Source organism: Parus major, chromosome 3, assembly GCF_001522545.3.
Source record: "Parus major isolate Abel chromosome 3, Parus_major1.1, whole genome shotgun sequence".
Taxonomy (NCBI): Eukaryota; Metazoa; Chordata; class Aves; order Passeriformes; family Paridae; genus Parus; species Parus major.
Genome location: NC_031770.1, coordinates 77,924,437 through 77,936,477, shown reverse-complemented (window position 1 = coordinate 77,936,477; position 12,041 = coordinate 77,924,437). Strand labels below are relative to the sequence as shown.

Here is a 12,041-nt window from a genome sequence, read left to right as displayed (position 1 = left end):
TTCCCCGCTTCCCGGCCGCCTTCCCGGCCCCCTCCCCGCCGAACTGTCCCTGGGGGGGCTGCCGGGCGGAGGGAGTGTCGCGTCCCTTACCTGTGGTGAGCCGGGACGACACCTCTCCGAAGGGCGAGGGCTCCATGCGCAGGTATTTCTGCGGGGAGGAGGCAGCGGCGGCGAAGGAGGAGGAGGCGGCTGAGGCCGGGGCTGACAATGGCGCACATCGCCTTCGCTTCGGGGACGCCGGGCTCAGCAGCGGGTCGAAATCCAGAGTCCTTTTCAAAGTGGCGCCGCAAGCCATGGCGCGGAGCGGCCAAGGGGGCTTGGAGCGAGGGGCAGCGGTGGAGGCAGCAGCAGCCGGCCCTGCCCAGAGGCGTCTTCCCTGCTGTCTGGAGTGGGCTGGGGGGGAGGGAAGGGAAAGGAGGGGGCGGCTGCGTCAGGGCCGCCTCCGCCGCCTCCCCGCCGGCCTCTCTCTAGGGAGCGGCCCCGGCAGCGGCAGCAGCAGCCCCGGTTCAGTCCGGCTGGATCTCCGCTCTCCCCGCCCGCTCCGCCCTGCCCGGCCGGGACAAATTCCGCCCGCGGCCGGTGGCGGGGCACGAACAGTGCCGAGGGGCGCGGTGTCGGTCCCAGATGCGCGGTACGGGGCGGCCGATGCGGGGCGATGGCGATGGCGGGGCCCGGGCGGCGGCGATGGCGGCGGCGATGGCGCTCCCGGCCGTAACCCCCGCACCAGCAATATGGCGTCAACAACAACGCCGCCGGTTCAAACGCCAGCCCCCCCCCGCCGCAGAGGCTCACGGGACTCGTGGTTTCCCCGCCCCGGTCCCGCCGCTCAAAGGCAGGACGGACACTGGGGAGTTGGGACTACAGCTCCCGGTGTGCATCGCGCCGGCAGGGTAGGCTTCCGGGTTCTGGTTTAAATCCCCCCTGGGAGGGTGCGGGCTGGGGTGTGGATGGAGGACGCGGCGGGACCCCGGGGGAGGGCCGGCTGGTCTCCTCGGGACGCGGGGACACAAAGGGAGCGATAGTCCTACCCTGCCTCCCGTTAGCGCAGGTGTCGAGCGAGCCGGGAGGCAGATATACGTCCGCGTGGCGCTTGTCCGCATGTGAAATCGGGGGCAAAGTGCGTTTAGTAGCCTCCATGGTGAGGGCAGGGAGCGTGTGGGAGTTCGAGGTGACAGCTAAGGACACGCATGGAGAGGCCTCACAATGTCGGGATCTGTGTCACGGCGTAACCGAGTGGTTTCCTTGCAGTTGCATAAAGCACATTCTTGCTTAAGGATGGTGATGAGGGAAGAGGATCAAAAAACTATAAAGCCGCTGCCGGGAAGAGCACAGCTCTTTCCTGTGCAGCTTCCTGATTGAAACAAACTGTGTTACAGGTCACCGCAGTGGAAGCCTAACAGAGGTTGATAAACCCCAAAATATATGTAACTTTTAGGTTTTCTGTATCTAAAATTGTTCATTTAACCGCAAGCACAAAGGCAGGCTTGTCTTTGAAAGACAAAATGATAAAAATGCCCTCATAAAGTTTTAAGGCTTTGGTGGTTTTTTGATTCTGTTCTGAAGTGTAAGCCAGGCTTTCTCTAATGGCATAAAAGAACCCTGCAAACCTTACCATCCCTTGAAAGCAGGATTTGCTGTACATTTTTGGTGTGTGGCATATATTGTTAATTAAGACATAGTAGCATCCTGTCAGTCTAAACTCCAATCTGGTTGTGCTGGCACTATGGTTGTGCTGCTCTTGGGGTAGCTGAGGTTTCAGGTGATGGGGTGACTTAGCAGAGCCTTCCTTCTCAACAAATGATTGGTTTTCTGAGACGGATAGTTTGTAACAATGTTGGAGCAATTAGCTGAAGTTTACCTTAGGCTTGCTGGAGTTCCCTTGGCCTAAAATTTATATCGCAGGATGAATTCTCTGCTGTGAGCTGTTCCTCTGAAGAGGAAGTACTTGGAGTGTTTCCTTGGAAATAAGGATGCTGACAAGCCTTTCTGAAACTAAGACAAGTTCTCCTTCTCTGCAGCAAGACTCAGGAAATGTGCTGATGTTATTACAGCGTTACAATTGTCCTACTATTAGTGTACTGGTGTAACTACTTCTGTGGACACTTCTTTGGAATAATACTGGCTGGTTTTCCATTTGTTTAATTCTTCATTTCCATTACATTTCCCCGAGCATATAGCTTTCCCTGTGTTTAGGCACCGGTATTAAATATTCTTACCAAGCACTTAACCCAGCAAGACTAAAGCAAAATTGCTCTTGCAGGCTTTGATTTAAGGAAACCCCAAGTGTCTCTTAGTGTGTATATGATGCACCTGTTTAGTTTGGTGTGCTCTGTGCCCTGCTTCTGCCATCAATTGTATGCTGAGAAGTGTCTGTGTTTGGGTGTGGTAGTGGGAAAAAAAGATAAGTTTCAGAGTAACCAGCATTTCCCCCCTAAAATTATTATTTTAGGTATATATTCTGCATTCAGCAGAAGCAAAGATTTGGTGACATTAACCATGTGGCACTAGATCCTAAGGACCATTTAAGTCAATTAAGACAGTCTGAGGAATCAGGTGAAACTTCATCAAGATAAGCCACTAGAAAGTCAGCTTTTGCCAGCACAGGCTGCACTATATTTGTAAGCAATTGATTAGAACTGTGATTGTCCTAATCAACAGAGTTACTTGGCTTTTATCTGACCTTTAATTTGTTGAGCTAAAACTGAAGCAAGTCTGATTTAGGTCAAAATAAGAATTCACACAGCCCTGTGCAGCAAATTAAACCCAGCCAAACCAATGTAGTTTTGCATGTAGACAAGCCCTAAGGCAGCAAAATGTCCAACAGCAGTGACAAAGTGCTTCATGGTTGTCAGGGAACATGTGTTTTTACTTTCATTGTGGCAGGAAACACCATAGGGTCAAGGCTGCAAACCACTGTTTATATTGTTCTTTCTTCTACTTACTTATTATATAACCAATTTGTAGTGCCCCATTATGTGCTACATGGGGTGCCTTTAAAATTACATATTACAAGCATCTTTTTAAAATAAATAGTACCCACAAATTTTATTAATACTGGTAGTGGGAGAGCTTATTCATAACTGGCATTGTGCTAGATTTTATTGAATATGTACTTAAAGCATGACACCTGTTAAAAAGGCAAGTCGTGACTCACGACAATATTTTGACCTCTGAACAGCCCTGATTGAGGTGGGAAAGTAACCCTTTCAGTGTATTGCTTTGGGATGGTGGTGGAAATATCACAGTGAAGCAAATGTTAGGCTTTGTGCATTCCCTTTTCTTCTCCTTCCTTCTGCCATTGCTCCATTTCCCCATTGGTTTTTTGTTTGTTTGTTTTGGCTTGGATTGGATTTTTTTGTTGCTGGGGTTTTTTTGTTTGTTTTGGGGATTTTGAGGGGTGGGGTTTTTTTTGTCTTTCATTCTCTTTGTATACCATCTCGACTTTGCTTCCTTTTCTTTGAGACATCCTATTCATTTGATGCAGGATCCACATCACAGTTCCTATCTTTTCTCCTACACCATCTAACCATATTCTTCCCACTTCTCATTAACCAGGCGTGCTTGCCAGCACAGGGCTATGGATTAGTTGAACAGTTTCTAGGGTTTGTTCATTTCACAACAAATGAGCAAAATTCACTTTAAGTGGTGTCATGCCACTTGAATTTGGAGATGGGTACCAAAGGTTTCTTACTTATGTATTAGGCACACACTGTGATTGCAGATTTTGTGGACAAAATGCAGTGGTGGTTATCTGCTGTGATGTCAGTGAAGTGTTTGTACGGTGCCATGTGAGAAGAGATTAGTGAAGTTGAAAAAAATTTAGGTTAGTACAGGAATTGTAAGGTTGAAAAAACAGCTGAAAGAAAACTGGAATAAATTTCTCAGTCTGCTTTCCTACATAGGAAAGTAGATGGTGCTGGCCAAAGGTAAAGGATACACAGGAATAGGAATGAAAGGCAGATGTCTGTGAAGGTCAGCTCTACTTCTTTAGATGCTGACTTATGCTGATAAACCATACCAAAAATTGGGACCTGAACCTGCAACATGCACTGACTTTCAATAGGACAAATCTGTTTCTTAGGCCTGAGCTACTAAGGAATTGCCAGCAGAAGTACAGAAGTGTATTTCCCAATATAAAAGACATTCAAAACACCTATTTCTTCTAAAATACTATATATACTTCCACTTATTCAGAAAATACTGATTAAAACCAAAATCTGTATAGGAAAAGGTAACTGAGCTGATTAGAATAATATAAAAGAGAAAAATTAGCCCCAGGAAATTATTGTTATTTAAATGTTATTGCCCCTACTAATTGTTGAATTCTGTGATTTTTCCCTAAAAGCACAAGTTAAAAATAAGTTCAGGAGATCTATTTTAGTGATGAAGACTAGTGATGAAGTTGATACAGGAACTGTCAGTTACCTCACCCAAACTGGAAATGAGAGTAAGATTTATAAGTGCCAGAGGAATGAGTTTCCAGAACACTCTTCTTCTTCCATGGGTGAAAATAAACCCCAGTCTTTGGTTGTGGGTTAGGTGGGCTTTGGGTAAGGCTTTGTATTTTTACAATAAGGGATTCGACGGTATTGATGTTTTCAGTGGCATGAGACTAGTAAGAATAACCCAAGAAGTTTTGTAACAAACAAATGACAACAACGAAGTCACAGTGGAATTAAACATTTTACTAGTGTGTAGTTTTTGGCTGGCATAGAGTTGATTTTCTTTTCAGTATCTGATCTGGGGATGGGTTTTGGATTTGTGACCAAAACAGTGTTGATAGTACAGGGATATTTTCATTTTTGCTGGGCAGTGCTTGCATAGCATCAAGGTCTTTTCTGCTTCTTATCACACCAATGAGGATACTGGGGGTACTTGGGAAGCTGGGAGGGGACACAGCCAGGACAGCTGACCCCAGCTCATGAAAGGGGCATTCCACATCATATGGCATCATGGTCAGCATGTAAAGCTGGGGAGGAAGAAGTGGGGGTGGGGGGATGGGGGTGGAAATTCATAGTTGTGCTATTTGCCTTCCCAAGTCACTGTTGGGTGTGATGGGGCCCTGCTTTCCTGGGGATGGCTGAACACCTGCCTGTCCACGGAAAGCAGTGAATGACTTCCTTGTTTTGCATTGCTTGCGTGCGCTGCTTTTGCTTTCCCTACTAAAGTGTCTTTATCTCAGAAAACTCTTATGAGTTACTCATTTTTACCTTTCCAATTCTCTCCCCTATCCCACCAGAGGAGTGACTGTGTGGTGCTTAGTTGCTGGCTGGAGTTAAAATGTGACAGCTTGAAAGGCTGTGAAGGAAGAATAACCCATTTGAGTCAGTTCACCTATATTCAGAATAATATATTGAAGCTATAAAAAGAAAATGACTAAACTCACTGGTGTATATGCATGAATTGTGCTAACAGACCTGGATATAGAATAACTAGGAAGCGCTGAGTAAAATTTTGCAGCTCTGACTATTGCAATTACCCCAATGATTTCAGGAAAGCATCAACTAGTACATGGATCTAGTACATGGATCAGTACTCTTTTCTATCTGTTGTTAGTCACAGCCTTGTGTAAGATCGCCAAAAAAAGTAATGGTGTACAAGGAGGGCAGTGTCATGAGGTACTAGAAATGCTACTGCAACCTAAAGAAAGATTGCCTTACATCACTGTGTCCTGAATACCCTTACCCCCCAATGTCAATAATTTTTATACACAAACATTTACATTGTGCCTATCAATTTTCTTCCTCCCTTTTACTATTGTTAAGAATTCATATTTTTAAACTTCACATATAATTTTCTCTGCCTGGATTTTGGACGAGCACTGCATCATGTTAAACTCTGCTTTGCTATTGATCTTAAAAAAACCTGGCATAGTGCTTTAGCAGAAAGAAAGATTGTACTTCTTATGAAAAGACTTTTTTTCCCAAAACGTCCTCTTACGTCTTTTTAAAAGAACTTTTCATAATTGATTCTGAGGGTAAAAGAGCAGCATGGTATTGCATATTAGTTGGAGAGTAGAATTGAGTCAACTAAAAATATATTGAGCTGGAATGGTGAAAAAAATTACAGGCCAGGTATTAATGTGAGTAATACTGAACATGTAAATTAAAGAGCTGTTGAAGTCAAATATGCTGAGCTCTGGACATCTCTCCACCTTTTCAGTGGACTGGAGCCTGGATCCTCTGTGAGCTTACACAGCTGTGTTGTGCTGAGATACGGTAAAGGTCAGTTTTTCTTCTATGCTAGTATGCTAGTGAGCAAGCTAGCCCAGCACAGAATGACAACTGAGCTATCTATTAACTATTTCCTATTGATGTCCTCAGGACTAGGAGGTTTGAGACACTGATCATTCTGTTCACTCACAGCACGTAAGAAATGGGCTGGTACTTTCCCTTGTTGCCTCTGGACATTTTGCGTGGAAGCCAGCTGGAAATTTTGCTTTTATTAAGCTCAATTTTCTGCATAGAACAATAAAGAACTGGGTACTTGAGTTAAAACTCCTATTTTTTTTCCAGATCATTTACTAAGTGTTCAACTCCTCTGTCACTATCTGACCTGTCTTATCCATCCTTCTGTTCTTTTCAGATAGCTCCTGGCTATATTTTATCCTCAAAAACTTTTTCCGTCCTGCAGCAGCTGACCTATATAGGGTGCTCCTTGGTCTCCCAAGCAAGGTACTATGTATGTATGCTCTACCATACACACCTATAGCTTAACTTACTTCTCCCCCTCTGTTCCCCTCTGCTAGTCCTCTACAGTACTTCTCATTTAGCATACCTTTTCCATTCATAAAACAAATGACAGCACCCATCCTCTGCTGTCAAACCCACTCCTTGTCCTTCTTCTCTACCACCACTGCTAATTCTGTTATCCTTCAAGCTGATCTGCTCCTTTTTCTCTCTTGCATGAGAGCTGGTTTTAGGTCATGGTTGTTCTTGTGTGAAGCGTTTCCAACAAGCTGTTTCCCCACCTCAGACCTTGTTTCCAAAATTCTTCCCCAGGCTTAGGTCATCTCTAGCCTGAAGATGCTCATAAATTATCAGCTTTCTAGAAGTCTCTCCCAGGGAATCTTTAGTTTTTCCTTCACACCCACAGTTCAGGGTCTCTCTGTTCACCATTTCAGGAGACGAAGTTTTCACTGCCCTCCTCACCCTTTTTGCTCACTAACCAGGACCATCTCATCACCTTTGTGCCCCTTCTTGGATGTTTTTGGGCTGTTCATACCTTCGGTTTCAGGCCTCACCTTTGGGGCCTGGCATTCTTCTGCTGATGCATTATTTTGGGGCTTGTCTCAATCCCACACATTCTGGTTCAGTCCAGCTGTCCCCTAATAACTTCCTTCCCTTCTCCATTCCCTCCTCTGGCTCTCCTCAGAGGACTTTCACTCATGCTGCCCTTTTTTCTTTAAGCCTGGAACAACTGCACTCATCTTGTGAACCAAGTCCATGCTCCCTTCATTCAAATCTCCCCCTAAAATGTACTTTTGCTATAATACCTATCCAGCTTAGATTTTTCTCCTGCAATATATCCTGTTCCTCTATAATAAAAACAAATCCTGTTTCATAACAAAACAAAAAGAACCGAGCAAGAGACTGACTACACAATTAATTTTTGCCAGTTGCTTTCTGCCAAGAGCAACATGCTTGTTCTTATCCTGCACCTTAGGATTGTCCTCCCCGTGTGCCTCCTGTTTGTCCTTTTGTTTTGTTACCGGCCTTTCATTCCTTCCTGAGGGTTCCTGGCCTGATCCTGTGCTCACACTGGTTTGAAGCAAGAAGTAGCTCCACTGCAGCAAACAGAACTCTGCCAAGGCGAAATTTCTGTGGAAGCCGATCAACTCTTTGTTTTAATATTAGCTAATAAAGCCCGTGCACAGCTCCAACACAGCATTCTGGTTTTAATTAATAAGAATTAGCATATACAGCTACATACATTCTTCTCTTTCCCTCAGCTGCTTTGAAGAAAATCTCTTTGCATGTCTTCCTGGTTACTCTGTCTTGACATTAAAAAAAAAAACCCCAAACGAATAAAACCCCAAAACCAAAGTAACATCCAACTCCCACACAAACAAAAGGCTTTGCTGCTGCCGAGAGGAGCCGGCTCCCAGCCCCTGCTCCCTGCCGCTGGGGACCATCCAATTCCCGTCCCTTCCTCTGCCTTTGCACAATCCCACTGCAGCGACTTCCCAGTCTTAATTGGAGCCTCTGGGCATTATTGTGTTATTATTATTTAATAAACAACCACATAAAACACTGACATTTAAATAAAAGTAAAGAAAGGAAAGCTCTGACTCCTAGTCTGTTTAGTTTTCCTGTTGACTGGGGTGGAAGCAGGAGCAGGTTTTCTATACAATACCTATGCTCACATTTAATGTTATAGGAAAGAGAACCCACTGTGGATGAGCAGGCCAGATGTACTGCAGCTGTCAACCCCTGTTCCAACATAAGGTGTAAACAGAGAGTAAAAAACTGAGCGTTGCTGAATAAAAGGCACTGCTTTTCTTGTCTGAGCTACAATTTGCAAGGGTTTAGCCCCATTTTCTGCATTGTGACCCCCAGCATGCTCTTTTGAGTGGCTATCTGAAACTCACAGCCATAGGGATGCTGTTAAAAATAATAAATGGAAAATATAGTTTTATTTTTGCACTTGATTGTTTGAGGCATTCCAGTGTGAGAGTTATCATGACAAAAGAAAACGTGGTGTCCTTGAAGTGAACACAGAGGAGCACAACTTGTTCAATCAGGTTTTGAAAGAAAAACAAAGAGCTGAGGGCCAGATCTGACTCCTTTAGAAACAAGTCTAAAACGAGACAGGATTCAAAGTGCTTAAAATACTTTGGTGACAAGCAACAAAGAAGCATCTGTTATTAGAATTGATTGAATTAAGGAAAGAGAGAGAAAATCTTGAGAACTTTTTAAAAGTAGTTTTAATGTATGGGGAATATAAGGACAAAATTCTTCTGGGCCACAGCTAAAGCTCTGAATCAGCATAGCTCCTTTTCTTGAGGAAAGTGAAAACTAGACAAGGGCGAGTACACACACCCTCATTATCCTTTTTCATTGTGGATCAAAGAGATGGAATTCAAAGGGCTGCCAGCTCTCCACTTTCCTGCAGTGATTCTGGAGTGTGGGCTCCGTTTATTTCACTCAGTTAGGCAATGCTTCTCTATTACTCTAAATGATCAAGTACTGAAATGGACTTCTTGTGAGATCTGAATTCTATTTACTGGTTTGTGTTTTTTAAGTATTCAGTAGGAATGAAACATTCCAGCTGTTTATAAAAATTATGTATATATATATATGTGTATGCTTTAATTCTAGGGAGTCACCCCTCTTCTTCCCACCATTTCATTATACGTTTGCTTTCCTGTATTACATATTAAAAACTTCATGCAGTGGCTCACTTGCATTTACATATATGGACTGTAATAATTCTGTGATGTTGCTTGGAACCTCTGTATGAACATGTTGTATAGAGTCAACTTGGCCATGACAAATGTATTGCAGATTTTTTGTAGATAAACACAGTCAGTGAATGCAAATATGAGTGAATTTATGTGCAAGTTTTAATATCTAAGCAGAGCTAATAAGTGCATGACACCTGTAACCACAATTGCCAGTACAAACAGGGAAACTGGTTTTAAGGCATTTGCACAGTTTTAAAAGTCCTGGACTTTGAAATATTTCAGCTGTAATGGTAGAGCAGTGTTCATCCTCTGGCAGATATTTAAGTGCATGGACTCTATTATTAAGAGTACTGAGTTTATTAGCAGCTGATATGCCAAAGTCCATGTGAAAACAAGTACCAGAATGGTGAGGACTGCCTTATGAAGCAATCTGTAGCTTTTAAAGACATTATGGAAATCTTGTTGTGAAATGGATTAAAAATTCACATCTTAGGGATGATCTTAGGGAGATTGGTGTTAAGCATGAAGATTTTTTTGGAAAGCAAAATAAGAATTTATTGGTAGGGTGCTGTATATCCATGAGTGGCTGTATAGCCAGTGATAGCTCTGGTTTAGAAGCAGGGAGCTTGCTTAGGAAAGACACTGCAGGAACATATAACGTAAAGAGGAAATGTAATGTGTTTGAATAGGGGATATAGTAATTCCCTAGAGGATGATGGAATAACTACATTTTGTGAGAATACTGAGGCAAAATATATTAAATTGTTACCAAATTTGTAGAGAAGTGTGTTCTGTAAAACTTTCTAGTTCATTTTATCAAAACCATTTTATCAAGGCCAGGTTGGATGGGGTCTAATGGAGCTGGAACTAACTTTAAGGTGACTGATCTTTAAGGTGACTTCTGACACAAACCATTCTATGAAAGTGTTCATATCACAAAAAGGAGATACATACAAGTCTGAGACTTTAATCAGCAAAAAGGCAAAATGAACCTCTTTCAGCTCTTTCTTTATTCATGATTACAAATCTTTTCTTGTTTCTGTATTTGGTGGAGATAAAGTTGTCCTTAATTGGCCTGCAAAATATTTCTTAGAAGGGAAGTTCACGTTTAATATGTGAAGGAAATTGTTTTGAATTCACTGGAAGTCCACCAGCTTTTTCTAAATAAAACCATATTAGTATAGATGTTGTACTACAACGAAAGTTGCATTTCTCAGAGAGGGAAAATTAATTTGTCTTTGTATTTGCATTTCTTTAGAGCTCAGTCACAGTGATTTATTGACTCAAAATCAGAAGGAGAATCTTTGAAATGGCCACTCAGCTGAAGAAGCCAGACTGGCAACATCTGTATCTTCCCACTTGAAAACCTCACCTGTTGCTTGCTCCTACAGAGTACCTGGAAACACTGGTAAAAAACAAATTACAGTAGTGCATGCCATTGTATTTCAGCAACTCTTTTTTCTGTATAGCATTAGAGTGATGTCAGAGGTTGATGACATATTAGGTTGTTCCAGTGAGAACAATTAATTTGGGGGCAAAAACCAGTGAGGACCCTGTCAGACTCTGAACAATGTTTTTGGTTTTCATGTACTGATTCATCAGTGTTTATAGGCCTCCAACATGTAAATCACCCTGAGGTAATCTGGAAGGGAAGGATATGAATAAGCCAATTAAATTGGCAAAGAGCCTAAGGAACACCCTGTTTAGGGATAAAATCATGCCTATCCTAGTGCCAGTAATTTTGGAGAAAAAATAGGCTTAAAATCCTTGCAGAGTTAAATTTCTTTGTCGAAAGAACTAATTTAGAAGTCTTTGGTTTTCTTATTTTGTGTGTGTGAGCTTTGGGTAACTGAGATAAGATATTCTTTTCTGCAAGTAACTTTTATTTTGATAACACAGAAGGATGCCATCCAGGTTGCAGAGGGTGTAGGAACTAGTTGCCTCATTTATGGTAATTATTTCATATTCAGTTTTATGATATGAGCATTCAAAGGACTGAATTGCCCTTTATCTTTCCAAGTACCTCCTCTTTTCTTTCTTTTTTTTTTTTTTTTTTCCCAAAGGGAGGTACAATTTTCCATCAGGAAGCTCCTCCACCCAACTCAGCACTTACTAGCATACATTAAGGTGCTCTATATCTAAATAACAGCAAAGGCAAATACTCTTTTTTTGCCATCTGCCAGGTCTGTGCCTTCAGAGGTGTGATGTAACAGGAAAAGGAAACAGAGGTGAAGAAAACTTTTCATTGAAAGTTCTACAGAGGGAAAAGTACTTCCATTCTCAGTTTACTTCCTTGTAGTATAAATGAATTCTCTTTGAGTTTTCAAGAGCCTTGCTGCTTGCTGGAAGACTGGCTATGTTTTGCTGTCATTCCACTCAGGCCTTTGAAATCATATTCAATTCCAATCAGGAAAACACATGTCTCTCTAAAAGAGACATATCATATATATGCCTTCACTGGAGGAAAGGCCCAGGAAGAACTCAGATCTGACACCAGACACTTTACGTGGGAGTGGATCATTATGATCTCTCCAAGTGCCAGAGAAGCTGTAATTGGCATTTGTACATTATTAAGCACCAGAGAATTTAACTGTAAACAGGAATCCATAGGAAATCAGGAGTCACCAGTTACATT

The 12,041-nt window shown here is 42.7% G+C and overlaps 1 protein-coding gene and 1 long non-coding RNA gene across 9 annotated transcripts in view; one reads left to right on the top strand and one right to left on the bottom strand.

Annotated features, from left to right (window-relative positions):
* Positions 1-748, bottom strand: part of AKIRIN2 (akirin 2) — a 16,916-nt gene extending 16,168 nt beyond the window's left edge. The window contains exon 1 of one of the 6 annotated variants that reach the window (XR_001520226.3): positions 91-748. Coding sequence is in view for 4 of the 6 variants with exons in the window: in XM_033512882.1 (XP_033368773.1) it covers positions 91-295 (205 nt within the window). In the remaining 2 variants the exon portion in view is untranslated. The remainder of the gene's footprint in view (positions 1-90) is intronic. The other 5 variants (XR_001520225.3, XM_033512882.1, XM_015620770.3 and 2 more) reach the window with 5 other exon arrangements.
* A 25-nt stretch (positions 749-773) lies between these two features.
* The window catches only part of LOC109022553, an 81,863-nt gene continuing 70,595 nt past the window's right edge, over positions 774-12,041 (top strand). Inside the window, exons 1-2 of one of the 3 annotated variants that reach the window (XR_002001501.2) lie at positions 774-890; positions 10,665-10,814. This is a non-coding gene — a long non-coding RNA (uncharacterized LOC109022553). Of the gene's footprint in view, positions 891-5,030; positions 6,225-10,664; positions 10,815-12,041 lie in introns of those variants that run through there. The other 2 variants (XR_002001505.2, XR_004496471.1) reach the window with 2 other exon arrangements.